Raw genomic sequence first — 19,762 nt, 5'->3', positions numbered from 1 at the left:
GGCTCTGTGAGCACCATCAGCAAGAGAAGATTTAATGCTGTCTGGGGAGTTCACACCCTTTGCCAACAGCTCTGTTATGATAAAAAACAGAGGTAGCAAGGAGAGGATACTTTACTTGTCTGGGGTGTGGTGATGTGCAGGACAGGCCTCCTGGAGGAAGTAATGTTTTAGCAGTTTTACATGCACAGTAGTTAGCCAGGCAAAGAAGGGAAGTGGTAGTATTAATTGAGGAAACCATAAATTCAAAGATAGAATGGCATGAGAAAAGGAGGAAAGTTTAAAGATGAGCACATAGTGGAGCATGGTTGGAGCATGGGGTTGGAGAGGAAGTGTGAAAACCAGTGCAGACAGAGGAAGGTAAGGACTGGAGGTGAGGGGGGTAGGAAATGTAGGCTGAGGGGTAACGTGGTTCCATGCGAGTGTTTGCTCTCTCTGGCAGTACTGTGGAAGACAGTCTGGGGAGTCCATGAAGCATGAGACTAGTCAATCCCCAATCCTAATTAGTACACACGTTCCAACAAGGATATCAAAAGCAATAATGTCAGCAACATTTTTCTTCTTAAAGCAAAAGTACAAAAATTAACTATATCAACAGGTTTTGTTTTTCTTTATAACTGAAATTATGCTATATATGTTGTCCTTCAATTTTTTAAAAACTTACTCTTATTAAGTTCTTTGTCCACCACATGATATTTGAAAACATTCCAAATGTGAGCTGGACAACTGATTCAAATGATCAGAGTTCAAGAATCTACTACTTACGTCCTTTAGAGTAATGATGTTTGGATGTTGTCCATAACGAAGAAGAATTTCAATTTCTTCTGTTGGGTCTCTCTTGCTTTTATCAATGATCTAAAAGGCAAATATTTATCATAAAATCTCATGAACTATTAAGGTCACAAACCTTAAGAATTTACAGCTACAGACTTTAGGTATTATCTTACATAAATACTGGACATATGAGCCATTTATCAACCAGTTTTATTCAAGTACCTGACCAGACTGTCTAATCAAAATTTGAAAGCCAGTCTAAGTTTAGGACTTTCTAAACGCTCAAAAGCCTCAAGGTACCAAGAACATATCCTTCTTCCATCCTTGAATGTCTTAAAACCTTGGAAACTCAGTCAATTTCTAACCCCTATCAATACAGATAATTAAGAACAAGACGTATCTATGATACCACCACTAACATGTTTATTGAGTTAACTTTACTTCCTTTAATAAAAGGTTTCAATGGAATAACCAATTAGTTGTAAGCTACTTATAAAAAATTAATTCACAGCTAAGTAGAACAAGCTTATTTTTGAAGCTAGGCAGAAAGCTAAGCAGAAAACCACACCCAGAATTTTACTTGGCTAGTGTTAAGTTTAATTATTATAATAAAGCCCTTTAAAGTACTAATGTAGCTTTCCAACCCTTTTATGTCAGCTGCTTCTTAAAAATACACCTCTTAATGTTTTAATCTGTTAAAGTAATATTATATTTTTAAAAGGACAAGTTTGGCTTTCATTTTGTCCAGAGGGTAGTCTGAAACAAATTTTGTGACCTTCATACTTTCAATTTCAAAAAAGCTTAGTAATTGATGTACACAGTAAATACTCAAATGCTCCAGCAGTCAAGGAAAGAGCTTGCAACTCACAGTATGAGCCAAATCTGCTATCTGAAATGGATTTAGTTGTAAAACAGTTCTGTATGTGGAGAACAGGGAATACAAACATTAGGTGTACACCGTAATCAAATGCAAATGACAGTGTGGAATTAGGCAAATGGATGATTAAGACGAAAGGTATATGAAATAGACATCCTAATTCAGGGGATATGATCCGGGACTAGTCTTTTGAAAACTAGAACACACTGGGAGGTGTTATTCCCAGCAACAGGATTGGTTTTATGAATCAAATTTAAGTCACACGAATCCACAAATAGCTTGAAGATATTCTCAAGGTTTTGGTATACAGCTTCTGGTTTCTGTAATTCAAAGGGGGCCTCAGGGCACTTTTGCCTTTTTTCTGGTGTGTTTATGGAGGCAAGATACATCCTTAAACTGCCCATGATGTACATTACTCACCTTCTCTCCTTTCATGTAAGCAATCTGAAAATTCCTATGTACCCCAGATTTCACTATGAGCAATGAGTAGGAGAAGAGCAAATTAACATGCATTTCTATGGTTCATCCTACATCCGACAGAAAGTCGGACACTGATGATTTTTAAAACAATTACATCTAAGTTTAGAATAGTAATTACAATTTTTTTGTGTATGTGTGTGTCTTCCCAGATATTTGCTATGCATATATAAAACACATTTATTTTTATTTTTACACAGTGAAATCATATTAGATGATAGACGGATGGATGTACGGAAATAATAATTAATGCCCCTCTCCTACTAACTAAACATGAGCTACCCACACTTATAGACCAGTTCTAAGGTCCAAAATAAGTTGAAAGCTTTAGATATTACTTAAATTGCTTGTACTGGGAGAGTAGTGACTACCATCTCAGGAAATGAAAAGGCAGAGACTTGAATATAGTATTTTTTCACTTACAGCTACAGGTTTGTAACTCAAACTTTTTTATTTTTATTTTTATTTTTTTAAAGATTTTATTTATTTATTTGAGAGAGAGAATGAGATAGAGAGCATGAGAGGGGGGCGGGTCAGAGGGAGAAGCAGACTCCCCGTTGAGCAGGGAGCCCGATGTGGGACTCGATCCCGGGACTCCAGGATCATGACCTGAGCCGAAGGCAGTCGCTTAACCAACTGCGCCACCCAGGCGCCCTGTAACTCAAACTTTATCATAGAGCCATGTGATTTGGTTTTTGGCTTAGAAAATTCTTACTATCTTGACACCTGCTGAAATTAAAACAGCTAATGATAATAAATTTTATAACAGTAGTGGTTCACTTTTATTGGTTTACAGATCCTTTTATATGTAAAGAACAGTATGAACATTTTTGCCAGAAAAATGGAAACACAAAATTTGGCATACAATCTTGAGGAATTCCCTGATACTTAGACCACAAAATGGGGGACTTTTTAGAGTAAAAGGATGTTACTAAAAACCAGGCCAGGTGTGAACTGTACTAATGCCTTGAGCAAACTGGAGGTATGCTACCTTGCCTTTAGTTTACAGGTGAATCCGTGGTTCCAGATTAAGATCCCTAAGGGTTGCTAGGCAAACATTTAAATTTACCTTAGCTTTTTTAAAAAACAAAACAAAACAAAAGGCACATTTACCAAAGAAGAAGTATTTAACTGGTACTGACACATGTGAATAATAACTGTTAAGAGTTGCATTTTATATTTTATTTTAATTTTTTTAAAGATTTTATTTATTTATTTGAGAGAGAGAATGAGATAGAGAGCATGAGATGGGGAGGCTCAGAGGGAGAAGCAGACTCCCCACGGAGCAGGGAGCCCGATGCGGGACTCGATCCCGGGACTCCAGGATCATGACCTGAGCCGAAGGCAGTCGCTTAACCAACTGAGCCACCCAGGCGCCCTTTTATTTTAATTTTTTTAAGTAGGTTCCATGCTGGGCATGGAGCTCAACGTGGGGTTTGAACTCATGACCCTGAGTTCAAGACCTGAGCTGAGATCAGGAGTTAGATGCTCAACTGACTGAGCCACTCAGACGCCCCAGAGTTGCATTTTAAATCTAAAAATATTTACCTTCACTGCAAACTCCATGTTTGTAGCTTTATGTATGCATCTCTTGCAAACAGAGTAGGAGCCAACTCCAATATCTTCTTTTACTTCATATCCATCAGTAAACTGAATACTGTTTCTGTGCAACTGCTACAAAGACAATTACAAATTGACAAAGCGTTTTGTAATGACTATGGTACAATCCATAATAGGGGAATATGTTACCCGTTATGCATTGTTGATGTTAACAATAAATATAAATGAATATAAGCAAAAATAAAAATGAATCTTTACAGCATTTATTCTTCTACAGCTATGTATTTTAGAGGTATCTACCATAAAACGTACAGCAAGAAATAGGCTTTCAATTTTTTTTAAGAAGTTTTTTTTTTTTTAAAGATTTTATTAATTTATTTGACAGAGACAGAGATAGCGAGGGATGGAACACAAGGAGGGGCAGGGGGAGAAGGAGAAGCAGGCTCTCTGCTGAGCAGGGAGCCTGATGCGGAGCTTGATCCAGGACCCTGGGATCATGACCTGAGTGAAGGCAGTCGCTTAACGACCGAGCCACCCAGGCGCCCCAAGAAATAGGCTTTTTAAAAAGCTTATGTTAAAAAGAAAAAACTGAGTATGTACAAGAGAAAATGCAGAGTTACTTGATAAGGGGTTGAAAGCCCTGCCTGCGACTGAGCCCTATTTCACTCCCCAACTGGCGTTAGGCCTTTGAAGTACTTTTGCAAATAGGGAGAAGTTTGAAGCCTCTGGTATAGAAGAAAAGATTTAGGAGGATTCAGAATTAGAATATCTGGATTCTTGTCTCAGATGCCCCTCTGGCAGACTGCAACCCTGAACATGTGTTTTCTCAGAGGGTAATGGTGAGGATTAAATAAAAATAACATATTTGAAGGTGATACCTATTATCATCATTGTGGACTATCAGTAGCCATGCCCTCCATTTCCACCCTCAAGTCAAAGTTTCAATACAACTTCTGCTAGAGAAGCTGTTAAAGGAAAGACTAGTAACACATGGTAGGATGATGGCTAGCAGCATATTAGCAGTTCCGTAAGCAGGCTGAGGGAAGTTGTGCTGTCCTTGGCTATATTGAAAGGAGACCCCCAACCCCCAATGCCTATGAACTGTGTATAGGTTAACATTTGAATTCTGTAGAATATATGTTTGTGATTTCTATGGTAGGTACAGAAGTTATAACTTAAAAACTTGCCATACATCACATGCTTGCTATAGTAAAAGGAACTACTTCAACCATGAACTTTATTTAAAAACCAGTGTTTAAATTGGTTTTCTAGAAAGTGGAAAGCAACTTAACTCAGGAAAAAAACTTTAGAGCAAAAGCAACTTCATCATCAAGTAAATTTAAGCACTAATTGGTGCCCTAAAAACAATCAGTGCTTCAAAAGATATATCTATTCCCTCTATGATTCGGAAGATGAATTAAATTTGCTTTCCATGATACTAGGATGGGATGCAATAAATCTAATGGTTTTTACTACTTGTGTTCCTCTAATAACATTTACTAGTTCAGTCTCCTGTTACAAACACACAGACATCTGGAAACGTGCTTCTGTTGTTTCTACCTTGTGCTCCAACTCTGAGACACAGATGGGATAATGAGGTGGGGGACACCCTAAGATTGTACCTACAACCATTTCTTTTAAATAGCAATGGGGGCTCCAAAAGAACAAGGACACAAAACTTGGAAAACATAAGACTGAAGTTCACTTTTATTTCTTACACATTTCTACGGCAGAAGTTGGCGAACTATATAGCCTGTGGGCCAAATCTGTTTCGTTACTAGCTTTTGTAAATAAAATTTTATTGGCACACAGCCACGCTCATTTATTTAGCTGTAGTCCATGGCTACTTTTGTGCTACAATGGCAGAGCTGAGTAGTTGTAATGGAGATCATATAGCCTACAAAGCCTCAAATATTTATTAACTGGCCCTTTACAGGACAAGTCTGCTGAGCCCTGTTCCAAGCCATCAGGGAACCAGGAGAACTCAGTTCATCATAACTGACCTGACAGAGGCAGAAGATGAAACAAATTAGGCCAGATAAACATTATGAGGCATAGGAGAGGGTATAGATAAGATGGTGATATGTATCTCAACTCTCTTAGAATTCCCCCCCTTTTTTAAGATTTTATTTCTTTGAGAGAGAGTGCAGAGTGAAGGAGAACACAAGCAGGGGGAGGGGCAGAGGGAGAGGGAGAAGCAGACTCCCCACTGAGCAGGCAGCCTGACGTGGGGCTCGATCCCAGGTCCCCAGGATCATGACCTGAGCCGAAGGCAGAGGCTTAACCGACTGAGCCACCCAGGCGCCCCTCCCCTTTCAAGTCAGATAGGTATCCAGGACTCTGGTGCATGCAATCTTTTTTTTTTTTTTTTTTAAAGATTCATTATTTATTTATTTTAGAGAAAGAAAGAGCACGCATGGGCGTGTGCAAGCCAGGGCAGGTGGGAGGCAGAGGGAGAATCTCAAGCTGACTCCGCACTGAGTGCACAGCCCCGCCAGTGGCCTGATCCCACCACCAGATCACGACCTGAGCTGAAATCAAGAGTTGGATGCTTAACCAACTGAGCCACCCAGGCACCCTATCTTTTTAAAGGCATATGAAAGGAACTCCTAAGAGTAACATCAATGATATAAAATGTATTATTTTAAACTGCCCACTTAAAATCAGCAGTTAAATCTAATTATTCACACAGTGAACTATATTTTACAACATTTCAAATTTTAAATTATTCATACATTCACTCACCTGCACAATTGAATGCACACCAACTGTCTGCATAGCTTGGCTTTCATCATCTGAGGTGATAGCAACAAAACTAAACCCCCGAAAAAGCTGATGTGCATTAGCACTAGGTGGAATACCCGGTGAATCTGAAAAGAGTAATACATTACTAAGAAGGTAATACTCTGAAAGATAATTAAGGGAAGAACTATTGACAGTATGACCTTTCTCACTTATTCTGGAATTCCACTTCTTAGGCATCCAGGGCTTCTAGGATAACTCAGTGAAACGCTCTATCAGCTTTGTCCCGATGGCTTATTGGCATCACAACTCTAACATCCTAGTTCCTCTGAGCCCAGAAAATAGCTAACTCATTGAAGAATATAATAAATCAACGAATTACTAGGCTAATGTTATTCTAAATTAGCACTGTCTCATAGAATTTCCTATAGTGATGGAAATTTTCTTTATCTGTGCTGTCCAATATGGTAGCCACTGGCCACATGCAGCTCCTGGGCATCTGAAATGTGGTTAGTGTGACTGAGAAGCAACATTTTAAATTGTAATTAATTTAAATTGAAATAACCACACGTGACTACTGGCTACCATATTAAACAGTGCAACCCTACATGATAACCTAACAGTGCTACGGCTCCTGGTGAGGGGAAGATTCAAGTTTCACCTACAGATAATTTAGGAGAAAGGGATTTAGTCTGGTAGTCTCAATATATAATATCAGAATCTGGAAATGTAAACCAGTTAAAAATTACTACATTTATATATATAAGGAACAAAAGTAATTTCTTTTTTTAAAGATTTTATTTATTTATTTGACAGACAGAGAGAGAGAGAGCACAAGTAGGCAGAGTGGCAGGCAGAGGGAGAGGGAGAAGCAGGCTCCCCGCTGAGCATGGAGCCCGATGTGGGGCTCCATCCCAGGACCCCAGGATCATGACCTGAGCCGAAGGCAGACGCTTAACCAACTGAGCCACCCAGGTGCCCCAGGAACAAAAGTAATTTCTGAGACAATCATGGTATGCTGTCCTTAAAATATATTTTATGACATGACATGTATGGTTACTCAAATTATTTGTGTGGAATCTACTGGCATTAACAAAAATAGAAAAATACTTTTTAAAAAAAATATAATTAAACTTGTAGTTCACAACAAAAACAAACAATAAAAGCAGAACAAATGTGCTATTCATAAATATAAAGACACAATTAAGCATACTAATATTTATAATCATACTATAAAGGCTAAGGGCAAGCAAAAACCAAACAGGCAAATATACTTAAACATCAACTCCACATAAAGTTCTTTTTTAACATCAGCTTGACATTCTCAGCAACAAAGACTGTTTAGTGCATTTTAAACCAAAGTGACAGTATTATACTGAAGAACTCTGCTAAGAGAACCATACTGAAGAACTCTTCTAAGAGAACCAATTTGGGCAGAATATAATATGTAACTGCTCTCTTTTGAGATTTTTCCTCTATCAGGCCAAATTGTAATGAGAAAGCAAAGTAAAACATTACCATATATCATCAATTCTATGCATACCACTGTTCATATATTTGATAAAATTTTGTTCATGTATTCATCAAAATTTCTAAGACTGTCTTATAAAAGTAATAAATATCCACCAGTGTTTAACATAATTTATGAGGTTATTGACCGGAAAGCTTTATAGTGAGGTTTAAATGATGTACTCTATAGAAAATATATGCAAATATACTTTTTATTTATTTGCTTGTCAATGATAAACCTGGGGTCTGGTACACCTAAATGAGGGAGTATTAGAGTGCAGAACACACCATTACATGCATACACACACTAATTTAATGAAATACAGATTACCATTTCAAAGATAATTTCTTTAATCATAGTCACTGTTTACGCAATTCTAGGATAAAGCATGCCACAGGATATGAATCATTTTGAAATTATCATACCTCATACAAAGTTTATGTTTTGGATTTGAACTTGACAAGTACTTCCAGAATACTACTAATATCAGAGTTTTAAAGAGTACTATCTATACTGAAGAGTATTTCATGTAAAAACAGCTACAGGTAAATAAATGCACAACCAAAGAATTTTTTCACATAAATAGTATCAAAGTTTAAGGCACAACCTAATTTGCTAAAAGATTTAACAAGGATCTTAACTGCTATAAAATGCTATAAAGGATTTATTAATTATCTAGTTATTGCAGCAGGGATATGGTATGATGGGGAGATATGAGGATAGCATTAAGAGTCATACATATATACGTTACATTTAGGTTTTCACATTTTCTCCTTACCTTTGGGAGTTTTTGCAGTAAACTCAGGATCAAAATAGAATGTATCTTCAGGCCTGCCAGTTGCAGGTTTAAAAGGTGGATGAATTTCTCTTCTGTACAGTTTCTGGTGGGGAAAAAGAGAGACTTAGACATGCATTAATTATAAAAAAAATTCAAACAAATTTTTATTTTATACTCACATTCCAGTCTATTGTCGAGAAAAATGAATGTCTTTTAATTTCCTCAACTCCATCTGGTCCTGCACCTATCAAAAATCAAACGGTTTAAAATTTTTGATTAAAGGGCAATTTTATTTCAAGGAGGAATATATAATTTATTTAGTCTTTGCTTTTAATGTTTGTCCTACTATGTCATAATTCCACAACAAAAACAAATATCCACCTCCCCCCATCAAAAAATCCCGAAGACCAACAAACACACAAAAGAAACAAATTAATTATAAATTTTACCTAATCTGTTTGCAGGATTTCGTTTGAAAAGCATTCGTAAAAGACTCTGGGCTTCAGGACTCAAAAACTGTGGCATCCCAAGTTTGGCTCTAAATAATAAATCCACATAATAACATTTTATTTTTTGGACGTATTTGTATTTTATTTTAAAAAATTTAATCTTTTTTTATTTTGAGATAATTGTGGATTTATACTAAGTTGTAAGAAATAATTCAGATAGATCCTGTGTACCTTTTACCCAGTTTTCCCCAATGGTCATATCTTAAAAAACTATAGTACACTATCACAACCAGAATATTGACATTGATACAATCCACTGATCTCCTTCAGATGTCTCCAGTTTTAACTGCACTCATTGTGTGTTTAAATTTAGATCTATGCCATTTTACCATATGTATAGGTTTCTGTATCCACCACCACAGTTAAGATACTGAACAGTTCATTACCACCAGCATACCTCACGTTGTCCCTTTATAACCACACCTGCCTCCTTCCCTCTCCAATTCCTAACCTCTGGCAATCACAAATCTATTCTACATTTCTATAATTCTGTCATTTTAAGAATGTTATGTAAGTATAATCATAAAGTGCACAATCTTTTTTTACTCAGCATAAATTCCCTTGAGATTCATCCAAGTTGTTGATTAGTATTCCATGGTGTGGATGTACCACGGTTTATCTACTTACCTGTTGAAGGGCATCTGGATTGTGTCCAATTTTGGGTTACTACAAATAAAGATGCTATGAGCATTTGTGTATAGTTTTTTTGTGTGAACACTTAATAGAATTTTAGTCCATAATTTTTTTTTTTAAGATTTTATTTATTTAATTGACAGAGAAAGAGAGAGAGAGACAGCGTGAGAGGGAACACAAGCAGGGGGAGTGGGAGAGGGAGAAGCAGGCTTCTGGCTGAGCAGGGAGCCTGATGCGGGGCTCGATCCCAGGACTCTGGGATCATGACCTGAGCCAAAGGCAGTTGCTTAACCAACTGAGCCACCCAGGTGCCCAGTCCATAATTTTTTTTAAAGATTCTATTTATTTATTTGACACAGAGAGAGAGAGTGACAGACTATAAGCAGGGAGAGGGGTAGAGGGATAGGGAGAAGCAGACTACCTGCTGAGCAGAGAGCCCGATGTGGGGCTCGATCCCAGGACCCCAGGATCAGTACCTGAGCCGAAGACAGACACTTAACCGACTGAGCCACCCAGGCACCCCTAGTCCATAATCTTCTAACAAACTTTTCCGTTTTTATAAATTTTGCAACAAGCACTATTGTGAGAGTAAGATCATCTGAGTTTTAGTTCTGGCACTGTTACTAAGAACTTTGTGACCTTGGGAAAAGACAATTCCCTTTGGTCTGTTACCAGTTCTTTATAAGCAAGGGGACTAACCGTCAGATCAATGGCTCCCAAACTGTAGCCTTGGAACCTTTTTTCAAAAGAAATTTAAGAAATCCACTATTTAGGGCACCTGGGTAGCTCAGTCGTTAAGCGTCTGCCTTTGGCTCGGGTCATGATCCCAGAGTCCTGGGATGGGGTCCCACATCGGGCTCCCTGCTCAGTGGGAAGCCTGCTTCTCCCTCTCCCACTCCCCCTGCTTGTGTTCCCTCCCTCACTGTGTCTCTCTCTGTCAAATAAATAAATAAAATATAAAAAAAAAAGAAATCCACTATTTAAAACTGCTAAAAGAACATGTGCTACATATGCCTATGTTTTCCTCCCATTCCCTTTAATAGTCCTACAAGGAAGAGGAGCTGGTGGGAAAAGGGTCTGTGGAACATCTAAGAGTCTACAGCACACAGTCTGAAACCCACCAGCTTGAATGAGCTTGAAGGTCAGTTTCAGCTCTAATATATAATTTTATTCTTTTTTTTCTAACTTATAAACTAAGGAAACTAATGATCCTCTAAGTATGAAAATAATAACAGAGCTGGAGAAATGGCTAGCGGAGAAATTTCTACTTCAGAAATAGATCCATTTATTATTCAGTGAGTTGTTACTGAGCTACTACGTGCCAGATACTCAGTGCTGAGGATATAGAGATAAAGATAGCCCCCCACAGTTAGTGGGGAAGACAGAGATGGATAACCCGAGGATAACCCTAGTATGTGAAGAGGCAAATTCAGAAGGACATATGGAAAGACTGCTAAGGGAACAGCAGGGGATCATCTAATTTAACATGAGAGACTGAAAGGCCTTAAATGCAGTTTAAAGGTTGAGAATTTATTCACTTGGCCAGTGTTCCCCCAACATTTTACTAAATAACTTTAAATTCTCTACACACTCAGCAACAACAACAAAATACTTCATGATCTAATAAATTTGTGGAATGTATCTATTATACCCCCTGTTGGGAGACACAGAATAAAATACACTGCATATAAAAGGCTGAGAAATCTAAAGTAATCAGTATTTTTCTAAACATTTGCTTCCAGTACCTCTTTTTCAGAGAATACCTATTCACATCTTGTAGAATTAGGGTTCTGTTGAACAAATCTGGGAAAATACAGCCATATTAGGTAATAAGGATATAGCAGAGGTCTTTAAACAGTGGACTAACATGACCAAATTTATTTTCAACAAGGTTAACTCCAGAGGTAGTATAGATTGATCTGGAGTGGGAAGTGGTGGTAGTTGTAGGCATTCTACTTAGGAGCTTGACTCAGTAGTGTAGGTAGGAAACTACCATGGTCTAAGAACTATAAGCAGTGCAATGTAAAGGAAAGCCTGGGACAGTGAAATATTTCTGAGAGCAAATTTGGTCAATACCTGCATGTGCAAGAGAGGGGAAGAAATCAAGAATGATTTTTAGGTTTCTGGCTTGGGAAATAGGGTGCTTAGAAATGAGGCTAATTGAAAATACAACAAGAAAAAAGAACAGCAAAAAGATAAATTTAGTTTAAAAATGTTAAAGTCATACATATCACGTTTTCAGAGAGCCATGCAGGTGAGTAAATGCAAATATAGATCTGATGCCTGGTTAAGTTAAAGAAAGAAAGAGTAATTTGAGAGTAATTAAAATGCTGACAGTAGTTATAGGAAAGACTGAAGTCAGCCAGGAAAATGAGCACAGAAGGGAAGAAAAGCATATCAGAGATGAAACCCTGGGGTACAAGAACATTTAAAGAGTGGTCAGAAAAAGAACAATTTGAGCATTAAAAATAATGAATGCAACTGTTTGTAAATGCTGAATCACACTGATTATTAAATCCCATAGATTCATTATAATAAAATAAGAAAAAGAAAAAACTAACATAAAACCCAACTCACTGGACACCATCCCCACTGGAGGTAATCAGGGCTCTGGCAATTGGAAATAATTAAGAATCAAATATTTATTCTGCCTTTCTTGTTTGAGCCTTATTTCAAGGTAACTAAAGAGCCCTAGTTGATTAAAGAAAGTTCAGTGTTTTGGAAAATACCAGCTAATAAATAAAGAAGGAATAAAAGTAATAGAAAATCACAATTTTTGAATCCCTAATAAAATAACTGTTTCAAGTAATGATTACCAATGGTTGAAACCACTAGATGAAAGCCTGCCAGGGAACTTCCTAATAGAGGGATCAGCTGTAACTATAGAACTCATCACTTAAAGTGGGACAACCAGGTGTTCTAAGCCTTCTGATGTGATGCAACAGGGTGCATCATGAGCTATGAAATAATCTTGCCCAAAAAAGCTTAACCAGAAATGCGATAAAGGAACAAGTTAAACAATATTACAAGGAGAATAAAACAATTTCAACACTCCTAGGAAAAGACTAATTGTGTAACCATGTTAACAAGAGAGCCACAAGAACTGGCTTTAAACTCATTCAATTGATCAAAAACAACTTGCCTAGGTAAACAGTTTGTTTTTGTTTTTTTCCAAACCAACCAATCAGTAACTGCTCTTCATCTGTGAAAATCAGCCAAACAAGAGTGGACTGACTCCAACAACCACACCTGAGTGCCAAGTGATCAACAACAGTCCCACCCAAGTAACCACTCTTATTAGAGATGATGTCAACCCACTTATGGCCCTGAAAATCTGCCAATTCTTGAACTCCACCCCTCCCCCCAAACCTATGTTAAGAACAGTGGTCTATGCTGCTTAGACACTATTAGATCAGCATCACTCTTCCTTACTATAGTAAGCAATAGGATCGGCTTTATGCTTTTTGTTTCATATACTGAGAGGTTGTCTTTTTGACAAGATAAATTCTGAAAGTGGAATTCCATAAAACTATCTTGGTTTCTTCTACAAGTAAATGGTAGGGAAAAACAAGGTAGAGTGTTTTGGAAAAACAGAAGCTTGAGAAATACAACCAAATGAAATGTTCAGATGTGATTTGGGACTATAAAGACACAGTTCTGGAGAAAATCTGAAAAGTCTGGTTAAGAATTGGTGTTAGTGGATACCTTAGCAGTGTCTTGTTAGGTGTGGTTATGTAAGAAAACATCCGTATTTTCTAGCGATGCAAACTGTAGTAGGTGAGAAATGGCATGTCTGGAATGCTTAAAATATTTCAGTGAAGAAAGAGATGAAGCAAATGTGGCAAAATCTTGATGTCTGTTGAATCTGAATGACTGATATATGTGTTCATTGTATTCTATTTTTGTGAATTACATTAGAAATTTTTCATAATTAAACAGAGAAAAGCAGGCAGAGAAGGAATGGTTAAGCAGGAGATCAAAAGAGGAACTGTTAGGGAAGCAGGAGAAGCAGATGCGAGGAGGAAGATCTAAATGGAGAGAAAGTGGCCAACAGAGTCAAATACTCCCAGAAACACCTTTCTTAACTGTCTCCTCTAAAATGGCTTCTGCCCCTGCCCCTTCCCCCACACTTCAAGAATAATCTGGTTTATTATGCCCATTGCTCCTATTACTACCTGAAATTATTATATACTTTTTTTGATTTTTTTATTTATTTGAGAGAGAGAGAATGAGAGCGAGCGAGCATGAGAGGGTCAGAGGGAGAAGCAGACCCCCCGCTGAGCAGGGAGCCCGATGTGAGACTCGATCCCGGGACTCCAGGATCATGACCTGAGCCGAAGGCAGTTGCCCAACCAACTGAGCCACCCAGGCGCCCTATATTCATTTGTTTAAATGTTAATTCCTTGTCTCCCCAACTAGAATGCAAGCTCTGTGAGACCAGAGAAGATCCTGTCCATCTTGTTCACACTGCATCCTACATAAATGTAGGAAGACCCTCAATCATCTGTTGAATGAATTGTGTGAACAAATGGTGCGGAGAGTCACCTTTCTAACAACCTGTCACTGGTTTAGGCAACCAGATCACTGCTGACCATAATAAGGGGAGTTTCAGGAGTGGTGGGAATGAACGATCAACAGGCTGTGGAATAAAAGCAGCCAAGAAATGGTAACAGAAAGCACAGACTATTCTTTAAAGAGGCTTTGTGATGAAAGGATGCAGAAAGATGGGCAGAAAGTTGAAAGGAAGCCAGGTCAAAGAAAGGGTTGTTTCCCGCCCCCCCCGACACTAGAGTGTATTTGTTAGCTGAAAGGAAGGGGCCAGGATCGATGGAGTAATGAAGGTTTAGGGACATTAATTTATATAGCAAATATTTTTTTACCTTTTTTATTGTGGAGAATAACATAAAGTGCAAAACAAACCAACCCTGCACAACCCCAACATCACCAAAGTATACAGTTCACTGACTTACCACAAAGTGAACAGTCATGTGGCCAAGAAATGTAACACTGTAACCCCTCATTCAACATAACCACTTTTCTTATTTTGCCTTGGCTGTTGCCATCTAAATACGGACCTTAAAAACTGTGCTTTAGTTTGTCTGCTTTAAAACTTTATAAATAGAGGGGCGCCTGGGTGGCTCAGTTGGTTAAGCATCCGCCTTCGGCTCAGGTCATGATCCTGGGTCCCTGGGATCGAGCCCCGCACAGAGCCCTGCATCGGGCTCCCAGCTCTGCAGGGAGCCTGCTTCTCCCTCTCCTTGCCCCCGGCTCATGCTCTCTCTCACTCTCTCTTAAGTAAAATAAGTAAAATCTTTGGAAAGAAAAAACAAAAAAACTTTATAAATAGAATCATATAGTTATTTATTCTTTTGTATCTGTCTGCTCAGCATTCTTACGTGATTTACCCAAGTACCTGCATGTAACTGTGGTTTGTTCATTGTCTTTGCTGTATGGCACACTGTACCCCTGGGCCAAAGGCCTCAGTCTCTTTTTGTATGGCTTTCGAGCTAAGAATGGTTTTTACATTTTTTTAAGTATTTTATTTGAGAGAGAGAGTGAGTGCAAGTGGCAGAGAAGAACAAAGGGAGGGACAAGCAGACTCTGTGCTGAGGGCGGAGTCCAACATGGGCTTGATCCCATGACCCTGAGAGCATGACCTGAGCTGAAATCGAGAGTTGGAGGTTTAACTGACTGAGCCACCCAGGCGCCCAGGTTTTTACATTTTTAAAGCGTTGGAAACAAACAATAAACAATAAGAATATGTGACAGACACAGTGTGTATTGGCTTGCAAAGCCTAAAATATTTACAGATCGTTTGTCAACCCCTGCTGTATCTCATGTATGAATAACATAATTTATGAATCTACTGCTAGTAATCCATTTTCCACTTTTTGGCTATTACAAATAATGCTGCTATGAACATCTTTGTTCTAGTTTCTTGATGTGTAAGTGCCTTCATGCATGTAAACTGAGTGCATGCCTACGAATGGGATTATTGGATGAGGGTATACATATATTTGGCTTTAGAAGATAATGTCAAAAACTGCTTTCCAAAGTGGTTATAAGAGTATTTATATTCCTTCCAGCTATGGATAAAAGTTGCCACTGCTCCACATCCTATCAGCACTTTATATTGTCAGTCTTTTTACTGGTTGCCATTCTGGTGGGTATGCAGTTGTAACTCATTGTATTTTCTGACTAGCGAGGGTGAGCAACTATTTATTGGCCATTAAATATCCTCTTTTGTGAAGTCCCTGCATCTCTTACCCATGTTTCTATTGAGCTGTCTTCTTCTTATTGATTGACTGGAGTTCTTGATATATTCTGGATACAAGCCCTTTGCTGGTTACGTGTCTCAAATGTTTTCTTCTACTCTCTCAATGGAATCTTTTGATGAGGAGTTAATCAGTTTTATGTAATAATAATTGATCAGTATTTTCTTTTATGGCTAGTGCTTTTTGTGTCTGAAGACTATTTTTCTACCCAAAGATCATGAAAATAACCTCCTATACTTTTTTTTTTTAAGATTTTATTTATTTATTCAGAAGAGACAGAGAGAGACAGGCAGAGGGAGAAGCAGGCTCCCTGCTGAACAGGGAGCCTGATGCGGGACTTGATCCCAGGACTCTGGGATCATGACCTGAGCCGAAGGCAGACGCTTAACGACTGAGCCACCCAGGCGCCCAACCTCCTATACTCTTATAGCTTTTTTTTTTTTTTGCCTTTTTACATATATTTTACCTATTTTTGCCTATTTACATATATATGTAAATATATATATATTTGTATGCTTACTTTGGCAGCACATATACTAAACTATATGTATATCTGCAATATACTTGGAAATGATTTTTGTGTGTGGCATGAGGTAGGGATTGTTTTATCTTTTTATATATGATTTTTCTAGCATGATTTGTTTAAAAAGGCTGTTACTTCCCTACTGTTCTGCAATTTCCAATGGTCATAAATCAAATGTCTATATATATATATAGTTCTGTTACCTGGCTCTCTATTCTATTGTACAAGTATATTTTCTATACTTCTTTCAATGACATTTTGTCTTAATTAAATTTAGAGTAAGACTGGATACTTGGTAAAGCAATTCTTCCTATCTTGATTTCTTTGGGAGCATTTTAGCTATTCTTGGTCCTTTGTACTATATATTATATTAGAATCAGTTTATCAAGTTTCATACAAAAAACTTCTTAAAATTTAAATTCCATCTGCATTAAGGCTATAGTTATGCTGTCCAATATGGTAGCTACTAGCAACAAACAGCCACCAAGCACTTGATATACGGTTAGCCCAAATTGTAAGTGTAAAATGCACCCTGGAAAAAATATAAAATGCACACTGAGGTTCAAATAAGTATGAAAAAAATGTATCATATCTCATGAATCATTTTCTAATGTTGATTATATGTTGAAATGATAATATCTTGTATATACTGAGTTAAATAAAATATATTACAATTAATATTTTTTTTACTTTTTAAATGTTGCTACTAAAAAATTTAAAATTAAGTATGTGCTCACATCACATTTCTATTGGAAAATGCTCATCTATACAAACCCACATCTTTACAATACTGTGTCATAATGTGAATGTGGTACAACCTTCCAAGTTATTTTGGCCTTTTAAATTTTCTTTAAATAAAATTTCCTAGTTTTCTGCATAGAGTTTTTGCATAACTTTTGCTAGATTTATCCATAGTTATTTGAGTTTTTTATACTATTGTAAAGACTATCTTTTTAAAAAATTCCATTTTCTGTTGTTAGTATATAGATATGAAATAGATTTTATTTATTGACCTTTGATCCAACAACTTTGCTAAACTCTTATTAATTCCAAGAATGTATATGAAGATTTAGATTTTCTATGGACACGATCTTGTTATATAATAATGACAATTTTACTTCTTTCTTTTTAAACCTTAAACCTTCTTTTTCTGGCCTTACTGTACTTGCTAGTATCTCCAGGACAATGTGAATGGAAGTGGAATAATGGATGTCCCTGTCATATTCCAAATCTCAAAGGTGAAGCTTTCAATATTTTAACATTAACATGAGGATTATATGAGTACTCCTTTAGAGATGTAACCCAGAGCCCTGGACCCCTGGGTGTTTCTGCTTGGGGCAGGGGCCTTGTCTCTGGCTGTACTTGGTGGGGGGCATGAATAAAGGCCAAAGGCTCCAACATTTGTGTGGCCAGAAAAAAAAATAACATGAGTACTCTAAATCTACGGGGCTTGTTCATATTTGAAACACATTAATATTAACATCATAATATCGATGAATAAAATTTCATATTTTAGTTTGAATCATTTATTTTTAAATCTCATCAAAACATATCCATTAGGGAGTACTTACTTAAGAATCATAGTCATTGTTTCTTTTCGATCTTTTCCTTGGAAAGGTAGTGTACCAGTAAGCATTTCAAACTACAAAAAAGGCAGTATCATCAGAGGTATTAGTCAATAAGTACAAAATCTCAAGGCCAGAAAGTAAAAAAGCATCATCTTAATTCAAATCTTGTAAAATTGCTATATAATAACAAGTGATTTATAGTTCTACCATATTACTGAACTCAAAAAACACCCCAATCCTTACCATTAACACACCAAAAGACCACCAGTCTGCACTCTGAGTATGACCTCGACGATTAACTACTTCGGGAGCCATGTATTCCACAGTTCCACAGAAAGAATATGCCTTCTTTTCATGGTCAATAGACTCTTTACTTAGGCCAAAATCTGCCAAAATAAATATAAAATTCATAAATATCCTACAATAATTTCCACATTTAAAGTTTAAGCTTTGAGTTCTAATATTGACATTTATTATTAAAAAATTCTAATCCTAGTTTTCAAGGCAATGTGTTACTCAATATTTGTACAATAAACCTTAAAAGAAATTATATAGAGTAGAAGAGAATATTTTAATAAAATGAGGATTTTTTACCTGTTAACTTGATGTGACCTTCTTCATCAAGAAGTATGCTGAAAGAAAACAAAGTCAGAAAATCTTTTCAAACCACTAGATATTTATAGAACCTGGAACTGAAACTATGGTGTTAAGCACCAGATCACCACATTTGTTCTAAAATATTGTTTTAGACTGTGAATAGGGGAAAGGTAAAAAAGGAGAAAAATGTTTTGGACACACACATATAACAAAACCCAAAGGCAAAGCCTTAAAATATTGTTTTAGACTGTGAATAAGGGAAAGGTAAAAAAGGAGAAAAATGTTTTGGACACACATACATAACAAAACCCGAAGGCAAAGGCTTATAAACGTGTATTAAGGGCACCTGAAAACTATTAGGAAAAGAACCAAAACCTATACTCTAATTTCTAGTTGCTCTTTCCAATGCCTTTCTCCAGAGTTGGCCTAACTAAAATCCCTAGTGCTTACACAATAGACAGAGGGTCCACATATTTAAGTCAATTGCATAAAAGTTGTCATTTTCTTGGTCATTTTTTTTGGCATCTGACTCAATCATTCTTTCCTAGTTTCTCCATCCAATCCTCTTTTTCTTTTTTTTTTTTAGAGCAGGGGACAGGGAGAGGGAAAGGGAGAGAGAATCTTAAGTAGGCTCAATGCTGGACACGGGGCTTGATCTCACAACCCTGAGATCATGACCTGAGCTGAAATCAATAGTCGGACACTTAACCAACTGAGCCACACAGGCGCCCCCTATCCAATCCTCTTCTTTTTTTTTTTTTTTAAGATTTTATTTATTTATTTGAGACAGAGAGAGTGAGAGAGAGAGCACAAGAGAGGGTAGGGTCAGAGGGAGAAGCAGACTCCCTGCTGAGCAGGGAGCCCGATGCGGGACTCGATCCCAGGACTCCAGGATCATGACCTGAGCCGAAGGCAGTCGCTTAACCAACTGAGCCACCCAGG

General features: G+C 37.3%; 1 protein-coding gene across 6 annotated transcripts in view; it reads right to left on the bottom strand.

The window, feature by feature from the left end:
* Window positions 1-19,762, bottom strand: part of RPS6KA3 (ribosomal protein S6 kinase A3) — a 114,292-nt gene that overhangs the window by 18,831 nt on the left and 75,699 nt on the right. For all 6 annotated transcript variants that reach the window (XM_025857496.2, XM_025857493.2, XM_073901985.1 and 3 more), the window contains 9 exons: window positions 18,818-18,855; window positions 18,467-18,609; window positions 18,227-18,297; window positions 9,165-9,253; window positions 8,895-8,959; window positions 8,716-8,818; window positions 6,431-6,555; window positions 3,674-3,799; window positions 763-852 (listed from right to left, as the gene is read on the bottom strand). In XM_025857496.2, the coding sequence (XP_025713281.1) occupies window positions 763-852; window positions 3,674-3,799; window positions 6,431-6,555; window positions 8,716-8,818; window positions 8,895-8,959; window positions 9,165-9,253; window positions 18,227-18,297; window positions 18,467-18,609; window positions 18,818-18,855 (850 nt within the window). The remainder of the gene's footprint in view (window positions 1-762; window positions 853-3,673; window positions 3,800-6,430; window positions 6,556-8,715; window positions 8,819-8,894; window positions 8,960-9,164; window positions 9,254-18,226; window positions 18,298-18,466; window positions 18,610-18,817; window positions 18,856-19,762) is intronic.

Source organism: Callorhinus ursinus, unplaced genomic scaffold, assembly GCF_003265705.2.
Source record: "Callorhinus ursinus isolate GAN/ISIS: 27379988/994484 unplaced genomic scaffold, GSC_fseal_2.0 scaffold16, whole genome shotgun sequence".
Taxonomy (NCBI): domain Eukaryota; kingdom Metazoa; phylum Chordata; class Mammalia; order Carnivora; family Otariidae; genus Callorhinus; species Callorhinus ursinus.
Note: the sequence above shows the minus strand (reverse complement) of the source record. Positions and strands in the feature narration are given on the sequence as shown.